Genomic DNA, 18,330 nt, shown 5'->3' on the forward strand with positions numbered 1-18,330 from the left:
ATTGTTAACAAGTGGTCTTTCCCCCAATCCGTTGTGACTGCACCTTCACCTTTTGAAACGCCAAGATTTAATATTCTTTCTGCACGTGGAGATAAGCTACCACTGCCAACTGTCGCAGGACTACAAGGGTAAAAAGATCAAAATGAATGCAGTCTCATCACTGAAACAGGAAGTAATCCATAAACCACGTGTAGTTATAATAAAATGACTTTTTTTTTTTTTTTTTTTTATTTCAGCTTGAGAAGATTTGAACTTAAACATTTTAGTCTCTCAAATGCAATGAGCTCCATGCAAAAGAATTACGTGGAATTGTATCATGTCAATAATTGATTTTTTTTTTTTTTTAAAGCCTATGAAGAATATTTGTGCAATAAGGACTTGCTTGCTTCTCTGTCAAGCTTGAGTGGTTCTAACAGAACTGTCTGAGATAAACCACTAAATCACTGTAAATCACAAGAGGAGGAAGGTGTTAATAGGTGATTAATACTGGATTTATTCCTCATTTCACATCATACTACAGTATAGCAGCTCCTGATTGGAGGGACGTTGATTGGAATGGATGCTTTTAGATACAGATGTTTCCCCAAAACAGCAAACATCTGAACAGTGGCAAACAATTTTTGGTAATCATAAAAGATAGCTTTGTGTCACAGTTGGCTGGAAAGCATGTTACATTTTCATTGCAGTAAAAGTGATGGACTGATTACTTACAGGAGAGTATTTGTTTTTGGTCATTACATTCACACAACAGCTGTTAATGCAGACACTGGCTTGTGAAGAGCAAATATAAAACAATTTTACACTCACACCTTCTTCAAATGGTGCTGCAGTTGCTTTGCTGTGGATTTTGTATCTATTATCAAGTACATGTCACCCCCTTGTGTCCATAACCACTTACTGCTAAAGGTTTACACATTAACAGCAACTTGGACATCGACATTATGTTAAATCATATTAATGTAAGATGGATAGACTCTACTTAAAAAGACATTTATTTTTCACATGGAATTTAGGGAAAATGTAAAAGTTCAGGCTACACTGATGTTAAGTTCAGTCAGGCAGTGATAATTTCTTCATCTCAAACTATTTACTGAAACAAAAGTTAGCTGCAGTGGTGGATTCACCACAACAATACAACATAATGTTGGTGTTTTGTCATGAGGTGAATAGTGGGGGAAAAAATCATTTTTAAAAGGCAGGTATTCATTCAATGCAGGTTTTAATCAAACAAATTAAAATTTGTCAATTCAATAGCTTAGAGAAAGTCAAATTAGGTTCACCTGCAGGTCATAGTCCATTGTCATACAACTATCCATAACTTTTGTGAATAGTACTGTATATACACTATATATATATATACACTATATATATATATATATATATATATATATATATACATATATATATATATATATATATATATACACACACACACACACACACACACACACACACACACACATAGATAAATCTTTGTGCCGAGTTAAATAAAGCACAGCTCATATGAATATACAATGGAGGTTTTTTTTCTTTTTTTTGGATGGTGCACGTACGAACCGGTGGATCAGTTGTAGATATTAAAATCATTAAAATGACAAGTTTGATATGATAAATAGGACAGGTTGCCTTCAAACTATGTTAGGAGAAATATGTACATTGGATGACCATTAGTATTTGTTCCCTCTCAGTTAAGTAAAACCAAAATGGATGCGTGATTGAAAATATATATTCAAATTATTTCTTTATTCATTTGATATAGGTTTACATCACTATAACAGTGATAGGAGCACACAATGAGCATAAACAGTTGTCATTTAATAAGAGAGGGGAAGAAACTTTGCAGATTTGAATAAAAATAAAATCATATTCTAAACTCTCATAAGTACAGCCAACACAGGAAAATAAGACAGTATGTGCCAGACTGACTTCTTTCACTTGCTATTGATGTTTTATTCTGTACAGAAGGACAATTTGTACAAAATAATCTAGATATATAACACTACATGAAACAAGGTAAATCATATATACAATATTAAATGAATCATATAGTACAGGTCACATACAAAAGGACACTTTAAGTTAACATGTTTTGGAAATAATGTGTTAAAATCAAAAGACCTGCAGAAAGAGAACAAGCCACCAAATAATTTCTAAATAATCTTTTGTTATTGTGGAGAACTTGTTTTTTTCAGCACTAAAAAGAAACCTTCAATATATCAGACTTATAAAATTAAATACCACATCTCTCCCAGCAAGCAGGACAGTTTTATGACTGCAACAACAGAAATCAGTTTGGTGAATGGCATTCCTCCAGGGTAAAAGGTACATGTTTAACATGGTAATCTTAATTTACATCTTTTGCATTCAAGCAAATACAGTATTAATACAGGTAACAAGCCAAGTCACAATGTCAGTTTATTTTCAGCATCTGGCTTTTTTTTTTTTTTTTTTCCCGGGTTTTTTTATTTTTTTTTTTGGCTGTTACATACCAGTCAGCTTATGTGCTGGAATTTTTGAACAGCCAAATGAAAACAAAAAAACAAACAAAAAGAAAAAAAAAAAAAGAAAAAAAATCCAGAGAAAAGAAAAAGCCAAGCTGTGACATCCACACTACTTACCCCCCAGAGACAATACAAAGAAATACAACACATTATATTAGCAAAGCTCCTCTGTTTAAACAATGGTACAGACTGCGGAAAGTTTCTAAACTTAGAAATTATCCCAGCTGAGAAACATCCAATTAAAAACCATAAACTTTAAATAAAATAAGGATTATAGTTGCACAAACATGCTACACCTCAACATGTTGAGTTAAAGTAGCTCAAATAATGTGACAAATTTAATGAGTCTGAATGTCTGCTGCTCTTATAAACTGATGTAATTCCTCATTAAATGCTTGGAGGGAATGTTAATTCAGATCACCAATACATCTTCATACTCAAACATGACTAAATCTGCTCTAAATCAGCAAAAGCACAAACTTAACTGTAAAGAGTTTTTCTGTTTTATTCTAGCAGGGTAGAAGCATCATAGATTCATCCATCTTCATTTCAATCTTTCTGTTCAGTAGGCAGTTCTGATTAACGCTACAATAACACAGGTAGCAAAAAGACAAGTTCTTTAATTCAGGGTCACTGTAAACTATTAACCTCAGCAAGTACTATTGTTTAAACCGTCTAGGCATTGCTATGGTCAGCTTTTCAAATATTGCCAGTGAACATAAGGAAGCAAGCATATAAAAGAGCATTATATGGCACAAAAACAATAAAAATGGAAAGTAAAGGCGTCCAAAAGGACAACTTTCCCTTTCCTTGCCATCTTTCCTGGACGTTGCAAGGCTAAGGACAGAGCCCAGTTTGGTCTTAAGTGTGCTGGGAAATAGGAAAATAAATTCAAATAACGGTGACTAGAAACAAAAGGCAGGTGTCCTTGTTAAGAGTGACAGAAAAAAAAATCATTAATCAAACATAAAGAACACAACAGTCTTGGCACGGACAAGATGTCTGTTAGAGCAATAACAAATTTGAAAAAAAAAAGAAAGAAAAAAGAATGGCATGAAAGTCCTGTCTTTCCTCTGAATAATAGGGTCCGTTTTTGTTCCCTTTAAAAGAGAAGAAAACCGAGACGGGACCAAGAGACGATGCTTACAGAGTCAAGCAGTTCCTTGTTCGTGTCTGATCCGTTGTGAAGAGGCTTGAATGCAGGAAATAAGAACCCGTGTTGTGCCGTCTGTACTTCCAGGTTCTACAACTACAGTGAGCGCATGGAGTGATGGAAGGAGAAGAGGAGCTGAAACAACATGGAGGGCAACAAAAACTACATTGTCTGCCAACACGGGCTAATAGTCACACAAATACACCCCCACTTGTCATTAAATAAAGAAAAGAAAACCTGAGAAAAGCAGAAAACTGAAGGAGGTGGGTACAGGGGTCTCTGCACCGAGGCAGAAGGAATGAACTGGAACTAAAGATTTCAAGGAAAACTGATGGTGGGAAGAGGGATGGAAAGCCCAGCACAGTTCGCCAGTGTAAGTCTGGCACCCGGGCGAAGATGTCCATGGCTGTCGAGGGTAGAAGGGGCTTTTGAAGGGACCTAGAGTCCATCGTGGGTGGTCAACATTTCTTCAGCTCTGCGGTGGGACTCCAAGGCTTTTGTGGTGTAGATATCCTGAGGCAACTCAGACTTGCGTCGCACCATGGGCCGCTCTTTTCGCTGTTCATGCTGCAACTGTAGAGATGGACAAAGCAAAGTCTGTCATATAATCTTCAGTCATTTCATAAGTTCCACGATCTGATCGTGTCCTTTCAATTAATCTGGATAAAAAAAAAAACAAGCACAAGTTGAGGCAGTCATGACAAACCAAAATATAGCAAAAAGGCATCTTCAGCTTAGCGGAGCTGTTATTACCAAGTCTGTGGTTCACTCACTAGATATTTACTTCATGATTACATGTTTATTCACATGCTAGTTGACACTTTACAAAACACACATGCATAAGGAAGCAGTTCAGCGTAAAGCTTGACTCCAATGTTTAGTCCACGATCTGGTTAGTTCCTGTGTTTTTATGACAAGTTGATTAAAACAGCAGCAAAAGAACAAAAGCAACAGCAAAGCTTATTTTTTAATAAACTACATAAGGAATGCATTTACTTAGATGCTGGAAGCTTTGTTGGGAGATTTTGCAAGCTCATCGACCAATCAGTGCATGAAGCCATTACAAGAGGAAAGAGACAGAGAGAAAGTCAGGTTTACCTGAGTTGCACCCTCCTCAACTGTCTTTTTTAACCTCTGAACATCTTCTATCAAAGGGACATCCGTCTCCATTGCTACAGGACTATTGAGGTCAGAGGAATCAACATGTATATAGAACTATGTTGAGAGGAAAGGGAAACAAAATAAAACAAAAACAAAAACAAAAAGGAATGGAGAAAAGATTTTCAGTCGCATGCAAAGTGGTTGTAATAATAATAATAATAATAATTATAAATTAAAAAAAAAAAAAAAAGGTCTACAGTTTATTTTACAACGGCTGAGAGGAAATAGTCTCAGTGGTTTGAACATTTTCATTGCTAGTTTCTCATATTTACAGTTGACTGGCCTTATGTGACACATGACTGTACAAGGAGGTTTCAGGAGGTCACAACAACTCCAAAGCAAATCTTCTCCATTAGCTGTGTAACACTAATCTCTGTGGAAATGTTTAAGCTTTTTATACATTCTGGATGGCAGCTGGATGAAAATACAAGCAGTATTCAGGTGTATGACAGCTGATCATATGAATGAAAATGCCTCATTTAAACATCTGAGACAGATCAGACTGATCAAATGCACCTCAATCAGAATGAATTACTTCTGGAATAATGGTGTAAGCGCCTCAGAGTTTCCACCATACTGTGACAGAGGAGTCTGAGGAGCCCTATGACCCTGAGGGCTGTGTTGCAGGTGGTATTAGCCCCCGTTATGCCCTCCAATGGCAAATCGGTCTTAGTTCAGAGATTCACTGCCCTTAAAAAGAGGGCAAAGAACACCTTACCTGGAGTTTGTTACCTGTAGCTTAGCCTTATTGGCATCAATTTTCACATTCATGAAATCACAATTTTACTTAGCAACTAGAAAGTTTAGCAATATTGTGCAACTGAAAAATAGTTTGAGAAAACGGGAAGGAATATTAAATTAATCTGTCAATATGAATATAATTGATCTCTTCTGGAAATACAGAATCAGCCAGTTACCACAGCAAAACTGAGTTTGATAAAAATTATTCAAAGCAAACATTGACATAAGATGGACGGAAAACAGTAAGGACAACTGACTAACACAAAACAAGAGTTTCCAAATCCAAGCGGTAGATACATGAACAGTTCCACGTAACGTGGAGCATCTGAACATCAGAATATACTAATTTTTGCTTGATCTTCTGTCACACAGCAAAAACCTCTCAAACTGACAACGGGACTGCTTCAGGATTAAAAGTTTATGACCTCCATGTCTATTTGTCTTTATTTATGCATTTTCTTTTGAACTGTAATGAAGTAAATGTGTCCTTTTCATTTCTATTAGTTTCCAGCACCAAATTCAGTTCATGGACATTTTTTTCCCCCCAATTCTCGTTATTGTCTTTTATTAAACTTACGATGAAAACATCATGCAAAGTTGCCCACAAATTCACAGTCGGTAGCCTAATGACTCCTTGTTATTTGGACTTTGTGTTAAGAGTTAGATCTGACTTGTGGTTTACATTCAGTGTACACACAAGCACAAAGGGAAAAGGCCATTTAGGTAAATGATTGCAGAGATTGCTCACCTGTGGGTTGGATTTGGCGAGGTTCTCAATCTTAATCCAAGCCTCTTCACGTTCTTTCGACTTTGCCTTTTCTCTGTTTAACGAAATACCACAAGGCCTGTCACTCATCTGTTCCACCCCACTGATTACACTGACATTCAACACAACAATCCAGCTGCAGTGTGGAGACTAATTGCAATTAAGCTGCACTTAGACATTTGAGAGGGAAAAAAAAAGAGAGAGAGAAAAGACTTTGTTGCATACTTGTTTTTCTCAGCCCTGAACTGCTGGGTGCAATCATCAAAGAGCTTTTGATTCATCTCCATGAAAAGCTTCAGAGCGTTGTAGATGAGGCCATGGATGGTTCTGTGAACACACACAGGTCCAAAATGTGGTCAGAGTCAAATCATTACGAAAGCAAGCAAAAAAAAAAAAAAAAAAAAAAAAAAAAAAAAAAAAAAGAAAATATTTATATATATATATATATATATATATATATATATATATTTTAAAGGTCAATGTTGCCCCAGAGCAACACATTTAATGTAAAATCCAGAGATGGGCCAGAAATTACAGTAATATGCCTGATACTTGTATAATCAAAAATGGTTAAATCAGAGGTGGCCCTTGGCATTGGCCATATACAGGGACATCTCAGAAAATTAGAATATTATGAAAAGGTGCAATATTTTTTGTCACTCATTTCATGATTAAGAAAACCCAAAATGCAGTGTCCCAGAAAATTAGAATATTGTGAAAAACTTCAATCTTAGCCATGGTGTCACATCCTAATCAACTAATTAACTCAAAATACCTGCAAAGGTATCCTAAACCTTTAAAAGGTCAGATGACTACACTATCATGGGGAAGACTGCTGACTTGACAGATGTCCAGAAGACGATCATTGACCCTCCACAAGGAGGGAAAGACATAAAAGGTCATTTCTAAAGAAGCTGGTTGTTCAGAGTGCTGGGTCCAAGCATATTAATGGAAAGTTGAGTGGAAGGAAAAGGTGCACCAGCAAAAGGTGGAACCGCAGCCTTGAGAGGATTGTCAAGCAACATCCATTCAAGAATTTGGGGAGCTTCACAAGGAGTGGACTGAAGCTGGACTCAGCGCATCAAGAGCCGCTACGCACAGACTAATCCTAGACATGGACTACAAATGTCACATTCCTCGTGTCAAGCCACTCCTGAACCAGAGACAATGAGAAGCATCTCACCTGGGCTAAGGAGAAAAAGGACTGGACTGTTTGTCAGATGGAAGCTAATTTTGCATTTCATTTGGTATTGAGGTTCCAGAGTCTGGAGGCACAGAATCCATGTTGCTGGAAGTCCAGTGTGAAGTTTCCACAGTCAGTGATGATTTATTATTATTTCTTTTTTTAAAAAAAAATCATGAAGTGTGATTATAAACAGCGTTTACCAACAAACTTCAGGTGAAAGTCTGCTGCTTTACTAGATAGGATATTCTGTGACGGAACTCAAACATGTACATTCTGCTGAGAACACTGTGTCCTCTGTTTGTCAGGCAGTGTGTGATGAGCAATGTAAAGTACAAAGACCCTTTTCAAACATGACTAAAGCTTATGTGGACATCCCAAACATGAGCAGCTTACTTGTTCCAGTGCGTCTTTGAGTTGCGGTACAGCGCGGGAAACATGATGGGCAGAATCTTTGCTGCGTTGTCGCTGATGAGACTCATGATGTATTCGTTGTTCCAGTAGTACAGAGCTCTCTCTGCTACCTGGAACATAAAAAGGGTACCGTTAGTCAGGCATGTGATCATAGTTGAAAGAGTCACAATTCAATCATTTAGAATGTTAATATCAAGGAAAATAATCAACACTTGGTCCAGTTTTGTTACTGGGAGAGGAAACAAAAGGGATTAGATTAACTTTTCAAAGTTGTATTCTTAGTTTTTTTTTTTTTTTTTAAATAGCAGCACCAGCATAGATGGAAACAAAGTTTACATCAACGTTAATCCAACTCTTTTGGATTTATTTTTCCATGACAAAATCAGTTTTGGCAGATTTTGTCTAAATTTGGGGTCGAGTTCTTGCAAATGTTGGGTCACAGCGAGAGCAGAAGACGTAACACAGAGTTGCAACAAATTTATCTGTTAAACCGTTGGAGTGTTTCATGTCAGGTGGAGGAAACCTTGGATCATCCCTGCTGATTCTGCCCATCTTCATGATAATTCAGAACTGCCATGTTATAGTATGATTGTTCATTTGCTTGAATAAAAATAGTTTAAAATCTCAGTAAGAGGGACAGTGTGTGTTTACTGAACTTACAGATGAGGCAGAACAAACAGTAACACACACACAAAGAGGTGAAGAAAAGAAAAAACCCCAAAAACCTTGCATGTGTATGTCTCATCATCTCCGAAAAACAGTTGCAAACCATGACTAAGGGGTTGCAGCTTAAAACTCTGATGATATGAATCATGTTCGGTTAGCTACACTGTGATGGCAGCTGCTCAGTACTGTGAAGCGCTCAGCTGCTGATTTCCTGGGTCAAACATGCAAATCTCTGCATCCAGTTTTCTTTCTGAACACATTCTACAAACTTTGACTGGAATTTTTTTTTTTAGCAATCTGTATTTGGATGCCGCTTCGGTAAATTCTCATTTACCATGAAGACGAGTATGGGCTCCACTTGGTCAAACTCTCCATGCTTCTGTATAAACGGAGTGAAACTCTCTTCAGTTCACTTATTCAGTTCAAACTTAAACCAAAATTCACTTCACAGACTGACTGACGACACGTCCAATGAGCTTCTGGTTATTCTGTGTTATAGAAAATGAGATTAGACTGTGATCAATCGGTACCTGAAAGTGTGGGCTGGACACACATTTAGCCAGCTGTCTGAAGAGAGGCTCCTGCACTTTAACAAACTCAGAGGGCTCTATGACGTCCAAGATCTCCTCCAGCTCATTGAGGAACATCACCTCCTTGGGACTGTGAGTCTTTGGCCAGTACTTTAGAAGAGCCATTACCACCTACAGAGATGATGGGGGAAGAAATAACGTAAATTATCAATAAAAATCAACAGCAAAAGCAGCTTTTTGAGGGGAGGAAGTTTCAGTTAATAAACAAAATAAACTCCTGATGTTGAAATACATAGCAACAGTCTATGTGTAGTTTTCATGACATACCGGCTCGGTTAGAGTGCTGTCTTTTTCCAAAAACTGCACAACACAGTAGGCCAGCTGGAACACAAAAAACAACCAAAAATCACTGAGCTGGAAGCTTATTTTCACTTATACACAACTAAACTTAAAGTCAGCCCTGCGGGGGACACAAAATGCCCGAAGGAAAAGCTGACTGGAATGCTTTACTGTTTCTGACAACGCGTAAAGTAAAAGTAAGGAGTGTCACTTGATGCAAGTTTAAACAAGAAAAATTTAAAAATTCAAAATACATTTTTGAATGAATTATAGTTCTTGTGTTTAATTTGGGAGTTCAAAAACATACCTGTGGATGGTAGACACTGAGTGATTTGACTTTGTGCAGAGGCAATAAAACCTTCAACAGGAAAATCTTGTGCTCCTCTTTTAGTGGTAAGGCAAAGCCGTTGATTATGCTTAAAACATAAACATCAAAATGTGTAAAAAAAAAAAGCAGAGGGAAAAAAGTGACATGATTATATCTATGAAAACAGTAGAATTCCTCATATTTAGGAAACTTTTCAAAGTAAAATTAAGAAACTAAAGTAATTGATATTCATGATGATGGTACAAAATAAATAATACAAGAGCATGAAAGCTCCACTCAACAAGCATTTGCTAAATGAGTTGGATGTCTTACCTTCCAAGTATTTCCAGTAGTTCAGCTATACCATTATGGTGCTCAGTCTCATAGATAAACCTGTAAAAAAAACAAAAAAAAAAAACAGCCACAGACCTGCTTAGTGCCAATAAACAAACACGTCACTACAAGGGATTCGTGCAATATACTGACTGTTTTTCTTGGTATGCGAGTTTATCAGAGCAGGCAGCAGCACTGACCTATAGAAAATGTTATTGATCTGTTTTCTGATGTACGCTCTCAGCCCCAGAAACTTTCCATAGATCCTGTGGAGAGTTGTTTTCAGGAAGTCTCTCTCTCTGGGATCTTCGCTGTCAAATAGTTCTAGGAGCTGCAACGCATGAAAAGTGAAATTTTGTCACAATTGCTGCTGAATCGCGCCATAACTGTCATTTCTATGATTTTCATTATCCACAAATCAGCTTCTGAAACAGCTTTTATGCACAGAGTTTATCCTGAGAGCAAACAGTTTGTGAAAAGTACTTTTTCTTTTTTCTTACCTGCATAACAAATTTCTGATCAATGTATTTCTTTGCTATGTTCGGCTGGAAGTCAGGCGATTCTAAAAACCTAAGGAAAAATTCATAGACGAGCTGCAAGACAAATGGAAACAAGGGTTTCAATGTTGGGATGGAACTCAAACAAAAAGAAAAATATGACATAGGCAAACACAAACATGAGATTTAGACTTCAAAGTACAAATTATAAAACATATCACTGATAATATTCCTGCTCTGACACTTTGTAGGTTACACACATCTGATGTATAAAACATCAACCTGGAGGTGAGGCCATGCAGCTTCTAATGTCGGCTCATCCTCTTCTGGATCAAACTCTGCTCCAGTGGGGTTGGACGATGGAGGCAACGTCCTGAACATATTCACAGCAAACTGAAAGGCAAGAAAAGAAGCTTTTATTCCGCTGAACAGTTTAACATTAAAGCTAACATCTGTTTTCGGTTTCCTGTGGTTGCAAAATGAACAGCGACTCCGGGTTATTTCAATAATCCATTTAAAAACTACAAAGCAGAAGTGACTCTACCAGCAGAAATGTTCACAAAAATCTCAAAAAACAAAAGCGCTTGACCTGAGTCATTTCCCTTTCAGGTTAATGTTAACTTTGTCCTTGCAACTGGCCTCCAAGGGTTTGGCCCACAATAATCTAAGTGTCTTGTGTTTCTGGTCTCTCACAGTGTCAACTGACTTCCCTGTGGGCTGCTGCTCCCTGCCAGGCGGATCATGGGACGGTGCAGGTGGCCTACTAAAACACTAAAAGCCTTGTCTGGAAAGAAAAGCTACAAGGTAGATAAACTGTCCTGCAAAGTGTTGAACTTCAACACATTACAGACCGTCTAAGACACCGTCTAAGACGTCGTTTAAGACGCCATGCACCAACTCCACAGGCTAAAAGGAGAAGATTGTAGTTCAGTCTAAGAAGAACCTTACGGTACAACTATTTCATTTTCTGTAGTGCTGCACATTTAAGTGTTTTGATGAAATCGGTTCGCAGTGCATCTCCGATGATTATGTTTCATCTGAATTCCCCAATGTTTACGTTTAGCCACTGAATCGCTGTCCAAACCGCTGTAGCCTCTGAGCTGCTGTAAAATACATTATTCGGTTCATGTCCGGACAAAAAGTTCCCCTGAATGAAGAATATTTTATCCTTCCCAACAGCTTAAAGCAATACTTCCTCTTAAGAACACTCAAGGAAGAAAAAACCATTTTCAAACCTGCTGAAGTTCATGGCGGCATCTAATGTTTATTTTCATTGATGAATGATGTGATAAATTTGTTGGGCTATGCAATGTTAGAAAACAGCAGACACACACACAATCTCTCATCAACCTAAAAGGAAATAGTTTATCTCAGAAATCATAAAAAACATTGAATCCTCAAAGAAACGGAGACACTTAAAACACATTAAAAGTTTAAATGAATATAATTCTTGGAATATGATAAGAAAAAAGTCAAATAAATGATGTTCTGCAGTTATTGTACCCATATTCTCAGCATAACTGCAGACACAACCTGCCTCCCACTCTTACTGACCATGTGCACCACCTCTGGGTAGATGGGCTCTGTGATGACATTCCTGTTGTGGGTGATGTACTCCACCATTTCGCTCAGGGCCGCCCGCTTCACTTCCTTCCATTTCAGGTCACTCAAAGGGTCAGAAAGGAAGTCGAAAAGAACACAACACTGGCGCAGCTTCTGGATGAAGAGCTTCTCCTGTTCTGCAGGGGGCACATCTAGGAAAACCAGACAAAAAAAAAAAAAAATTGAGCAAATCAAAAGGAGCCGAACAAGAGAGCTGAAAGATAAATGAAAAGATGTCCTGGAGAAAGAAGGGAATGGTTGAATGGCCAAGGGTGACGTTTAAAACAGCAAGAAATATGAAGCCACAAAAAAAGGTGATGAAAACTGGTAAATGAGTCATGGAGGGTAGGTGTGCTGCTTCACATTCAGGAGGGAGGGAAAAAAAAAAAAAAAAAAAAAAAAAAAAAAGGAAGAGGAGGATGATTTTGGAAGAAGGTGAACAATTACAGCCCGTCCATTTCTCTTCCACAAACACAGCCAAAATATATTTTTAAAAAAAGAAGTCTGGCTGCTAATTATATTTCCCAGTTGTGATCTGAGGACTCCCCACTTCATTCACACCTAAACTTTCATGAGCACAAGCCAACAAACAAAAAACAAACAAACAAAAATCTCTGCCAGAATGAACCCTTCACACATGAAGGAAACAACCGTTCGCAAAGCTCCAAATTCCAGCCAGCTCATTTGGTGCAGTAATAACACACAGTGACACCATAATTATGCAGTTATGTCACTTAGCTTTCATGTTGCCTCTTCCTTCTGTCTGATGCTCGGTGTTGCCGCAGCGGAGCTTTGTACTGCAAAGCGAGATCAACATAGCCAGGCTTTCTGTGTGTTAGCTGACCTGGTGAAACCAGCAGCCCCATTAGGAGTTAATAGGTTATGCTACAATGGGTTTTTTTTGTTTGCTTTGGCTGTCTTCTTCAGGCTGTACGGACATATGACATGTCTTTTACATGGAATACACCTACATCATATTCCAGTCAAAACGAGGCTCATTTAACAGAATTGGAACATAGAAAATGATGGTTAAAAAAAAAAAAAAAAAAAAAAAAAAAAAAAAGAATATTCTTCCAAACAAAGCGAGAGGGAATTACAAAACTTAATAAGTTGATGTATTTTTAAGTATTCGGTACACTTTCAATGAGACTAAATTAAAACAAATGCATTTTAAGTTGACACTCATTAGTTTACTTTCAAGTCCGACGCTGCCTTAAAATGACAGATTTATTTAGCTCCAGCAAAAAAATTTAAGTCAAATTAGTTCAATCAAGTAGTATCGGTTAAATTAGTATCAGCAATGTAAACAAACTTAGCTGGTATTCACATATGAAAACGCTTGCAAAGCAAAAAGAACACCTGCAATTTGTGCTTCTGCACCTCTTTAATGCGTGAACATCGATGTACATTCTACGTCATGACGGACTCCTGTGCACATAAGGGTAACAATCTGTGACAGGATGGCGTTTTCAGGCAAATTAACCTAAAACTCAAAGCAGGTTCAGCATTTAGCAAACGGCATGTTATGTTGATGATGCAGCCTGTAGAAAATAGGCACCTTCAAATCTCTGAAACTTATTCAGAAAAGGTATAAAAATCTTGATTTTTTTTTTTTAAAAGGCGTCCCTAAAGCAGGGTTCATTCGCTCTGGTCGTTGAGGGGCTGCAGTCCTGCAGGGTTTCAGCCGTTTCAATGCTTCTGCTCAACTGGCCAAAATAATGGCTCAATTACAGGCTTCACCAAAACCTGAGAATAAACAAATGAAGAGACCTGCTTTATTTGAATCAGGTGTGTTGAAGTGAGGAAACAAATAGTTTCCCTGCCCTTTAAATTGAGACTGTTGGTATTTGGGGTAAACAAACTGGCTAGAAGTCCCAATGCACACTATTACTATGTAAGGTTTTGCTGTTAGTAATCCAGATGCTTTATAAACTCCATACAACTGCAATAAAAGTGGCAAATTCAAGCAGTCAACGTATTCCTACAGCAAATACAGGTGTGGGCCAACAGATGCAGTTTCATGCGACATAAATGAGGGGTCTGTCAGATCAGCATGCTCTCATTAGGCCCTGCATACAATCAGCTAAACAGGCCTAAATTTGGTTAGCTAATCTATGCTGTCATTAGTGTCTCTGCTGGTTAGGCATGTTCTGTATCTGATCTGAGAAGCACACGCAGTCTGAGGAATGGGTTTCTAAACGCATGCAAAAAATACAAAAAGAGCATGAATGCATCTCTGCAACAAAACTATGCTCTTCTGAGCAAATTAACATTTATATTGAGTTCAACTCCTGATGACATCATTAAAATAAGTGTTTGAACTAAAAAAAAAAATAAATAAAAAAATAAAAGAAAATTCTGCACTAAGCAATTAATCATTATCATCACTAAATATAGCATCATGCACCTTTTCTGCTATCAAACCTGAACAAATCATTTTCGCGCCACAAGGCTGCATTTCCTACCCAACATAATAACTACTCAGGAAGGGTGCTGAGGTTTAGACACCGTGTCCACGCCGTAGAGATGTTGGTGACATGAATGAACTGAAGCATATCAGATATCGACATGGTGAATATATCAGAATAAAGCACCTCATTCCCCCTCCTGTACTATAACCTGTGAGCAGGGCACATACAGTTACTGAGATAAGACAATTAGGCTGTGAAACTAATGATGATTTATGATTTTTACTAATGAAAAAAAGGATATAAATAACCAACTGCTATGGGATTTGCTGACCACAGCGGCGTGACAGATTCCAGGCAGAAATACTCTTAAAAAAGAAAAACATCTTATTTTAATATTTAAAGTTTGTTTTCATTTGGACATTAATGAGCTGATCTAAAAAGCTGCGGATATTTTTTCATGCAGTTTCTTTTAAAATAAGAAGCTAATCTCAGAAGGAAACGACTTGAGAGTCACAAAGGAGCAAAACAGGCAGTCAGACCTATTCACTCGTGCCCTCATTTTAGTCAATGTGCAAAAAGAATGTCAAAGCCTTGGGTACAGACTAGAGCAGGGAGTGCACGTGCACACACACGTAAGACTTAGAGCTTGACATTCCTGCAAACGGGCATATTCAAGGAAAGAAAAGAGATCCCCTGCTCAGACATAAAGGGGATCCGGCTCAGAGATGCACACTTCTGCAGTGTCAGTTTCAAGTTAGCCGATTTATCTTGATGACAGTCGGAGGCTGGGAATTCCAGAGGAGAGGGCAAATGTGTGAGCTGCCATTATCAGCCATGTTTACACACATTTCACATCCACGCTGCCAGTCAAAGGTCGGACAGGGGTTCATCTAACGTATTTATCTTCATTTCATTTGGTCAAAAGCATCTAAACAATGTTTTCTGAATATTCTTCTGTATGACACCTGGTTGAAGGGACTGAAAATCCCTGTAGTGTGAGGTTCAATGCAATATACAGTATGTGACAATCTGCAGTCACATGAAGCTGGACAGGAATGAGGTGAAATGCCTTGCACCTCTGACCATGTCAGCCTTAAGTAGTTCCTATTACATAAGTCTGTCTGTGTGCGTGATAACGTTTCTGTGCACTCCTAAAATACCCAGTGGGTTGTTGTGCAACAGATAAAGGCCCACTGTTGTGATCCCAAAATTGATGTTTGCTACAATGTGACTCCTATAATGTAATTCATAAAAGCCTCGGGTGGGAAACAGGCATGCGCAGTGGCAAACACACACACACACACACACACACACACACACACACACACACACACACACACACACACACACACACACACACACACACACAAGTATTATGCCTTGTGGAGAACAGAGGGAGATTTATCTTAATGCCCCTGTTCAAAACAAAGATAAATAAGTGGAGTCACACTGGAAACAGTGTTTAGTTTTTCTCCTTAAATGGGTCAAATGAACAGCTACTAGTCTGGGCCTGAGACTAGTTTGGCAACCTGCTTTATCGACACTATGTTAATGATCAATGTAAACATTGATCAATGACTATTTTTAGCTATAAAGACAGACAGCGTGTCACAGATTGGAGCACTAGTTTGGCAACAAGCCTGATAAAAAAAAATCTGTTGGGATCCATGTTGTGTATTCAGGACGTATGCTGTAGAATCAGGTCCTCGAGTCCCATGTTTTGTCTAAATAAAGGTGTAAATCATTGCCACACTTGAGACACATTCCTAACTGTAATCTTGAGCTTTCACTGTGAGAACAGTGCTACGCATAATATTCAGTATTAAAAGTGTGTTTTTACAAAATAAAGAGTGAGGAGGACAAAAAGGATTCCGAGAACCTGTCCATTCCTGCTGCTGAAATAAATTTAGGGTGGTATTTAACTTTAGAAAAAAAATTACATATTTATCTGTGATGACATGAACATGGTAGAAAACATTCATGCATGCAAACTGCAACGAGGACGCTACAAGATCCACGATAGTCTGCACTTCATTTATCAAAAGAATATAAGTGAGTGCATAATGTCCTCCTTACAGAGCTTGTTTTATGTGTAAATTCAAGTTATTTGTCTAAACCAACACACATGTGGATGGTTGATTACAAGTACGGGGCTCCAGATGAACATCAGGACAACACTGAGAATGTCTGATTAAACTAGACTTTTTTTTTGTGGGGGCTGAGATGTAAAGACATTTGATATGAACAGAGAGACACACACAAAGAGAGTGAGACAGTGTGTCTGACTGTTCCCAACGCTGAGTTGTCATTCAAGGCAGTCGTCTGTATGGCTCAATAGAGTGTAATCAATAATTGCCCGAGGCTTCATCTAACGCGGGGCTGCACCCAAGTACAGTGGTAACAAGCTGGGCCTTTCAGACATGACTGGCTACATTGTGCACATGCTCACAGAGCGAGTCTGACATTGTAATCCTACAAAAAAAAAAAAAAAAAAATTTCATTGCTCTACGGTGACAAAGATGGCAAGATCATTTTGACAGCAGAGCATTGTTGACAAATACACACTTTGGAGATGCCGAGCAACTTCTTGAGTTTCTGGTTTTGATTAAAACAGCTGAAAGGTAGAAAAGCACATCTCACACGCTGTACGACAAGAAAAAAGCAGTAGGGAGCTGCAGCTTCTGCACAAGTGGCTGTCTTCAGCCTACACACTATGACCAATTTGTGCCCAGATGAACTGTAGCGTGAGAAAAATGCTGGGCTGAGCAGAACTGCTAAAAAAAAAAAAAGGAAGATGAAGACAACAGACAACACCGGACTGGTGTAAAGCTTTCCCTCGTAGGCTGAAATTAAAACACAGAATAACACATTTACAGTAAATTAAATGGAAAACTAAGGAGAAGAGATCCTCCCTTGGATATGACCTCACTTCCTTTGACATCACTAGCTTGGCGGGGGGATGGGCAAAGAGCAGCTAGCTAGTAAAACCAGATTTTTATGTAGCTCCTGTGTCTCACAGCTATGCACAAAAGCCTGGCAAATAACCAACTATCAGTTCTCCTTCACATACAAACAAAATAGAAAAGAGCTTTCCTAAACCACAAGAAGAAGAAAAAATCATTGATCTTATCTGAGATGGCTGAATGCTGACTAACCAGGCAGTTACCAGTGGAGGGGTACAGGAGCACAGCAACACATAGCTCTCTGCTCTTAATTCCCCAGGACAATACAGGAAGGAACAATTTGTCTTCACATACCTCTGAAGTGTAAAAGAGCCACCGGCTGAAAAGGCCCATTGGAATTGGGTGCGTCCACGACCATCCTGTCTCCAGATTTACTGCATGTCAACATCTAAACCTAAACCAGGAAGGCGATCCACTCAGGGCGAGAGGCCAGCCTCCATTTTAGCACAAAAGCAGATCAGAAAATGAAGCTCTCTGCCGCTGGAGGGAACTGGCTAGTTAGTGATGTAAGCAGTGGGGGAGCCGGCTGATTGGCCAAGCTTGTACTTCTCTGGAGCAATAGAGGCAGAGACTGCTGTAAGAAAAGGAGAGTGATTGGATGAGAGAAAGAACAAGGGGGTGGGCTATGCACTGGAATTTGCAGTCCAGCTCCTCCTTTCCACTCACTGGTCTCTGGTGGCGCTGTGTAAGGCAGGCCCTACAACAGATCTTAGATCAGGTTGACTTAAATCTTTTGCACAGTTTTGCCATTAGCTGAGGTTTC

The 18,330-nt window shown here is 38.5% G+C and overlaps 1 protein-coding gene across 3 annotated transcripts; it reads right to left on the reverse strand.

Annotated features, from left to right (window-relative positions):
* Window positions 1-1,801: 1,801 nt before the first annotated feature.
* ppp2r5ca (protein phosphatase 2, regulatory subunit B', gamma a) lies at window positions 1,802-18,006 on the reverse strand (the record flags this gene model as incomplete). Of its 3 annotated transcripts, XM_079262515.1 has the most annotated exons (14): window positions 17,862-18,006; window positions 12,146-12,345; window positions 10,874-10,984; window positions 10,595-10,687; window positions 10,295-10,425; window positions 10,095-10,154; window positions 9,762-9,870; window positions 9,443-9,496; window positions 9,116-9,286; window positions 7,902-8,029; window positions 6,548-6,649; window positions 6,305-6,377; window positions 4,753-4,869; window positions 1,802-4,227 (listed from the first exon to the last, which is right to left on the reverse strand). In XM_079262515.1, the coding sequence occupies exons 1-14, from the start codon at window positions 17,953-17,955 to the stop codon at window positions 4,093-4,095; spliced, it is 1,578 nt and encodes a 525-aa protein (XP_079118641.1). In that variant the 5' UTR covers window positions 17,956-18,006. The 3 variants fall into 3 exon arrangements, with proteins under 3 accessions (XP_079118641.1, XP_079118642.1, XP_079118643.1); XM_079262516.1 differs by lacking the exon at window positions 4,753-4,869; XM_079262517.1 differs by lacking the exon at window positions 1,802-4,227 and having other exon boundaries at window positions 4,769-4,834.
* Between the last annotated feature and the right edge of the window lie 324 nt (window positions 18,007-18,330).

The sequence above is a fragment of the Telmatherina bonti genome, assembly GCF_933228915.1.
Source record: "Telmatherina bonti genome assembly, chromosome: 22".
Lineage (NCBI taxonomy): Eukaryota > Metazoa > Chordata > Actinopteri > Atheriniformes > Telmatherinidae > Telmatherina > Telmatherina bonti.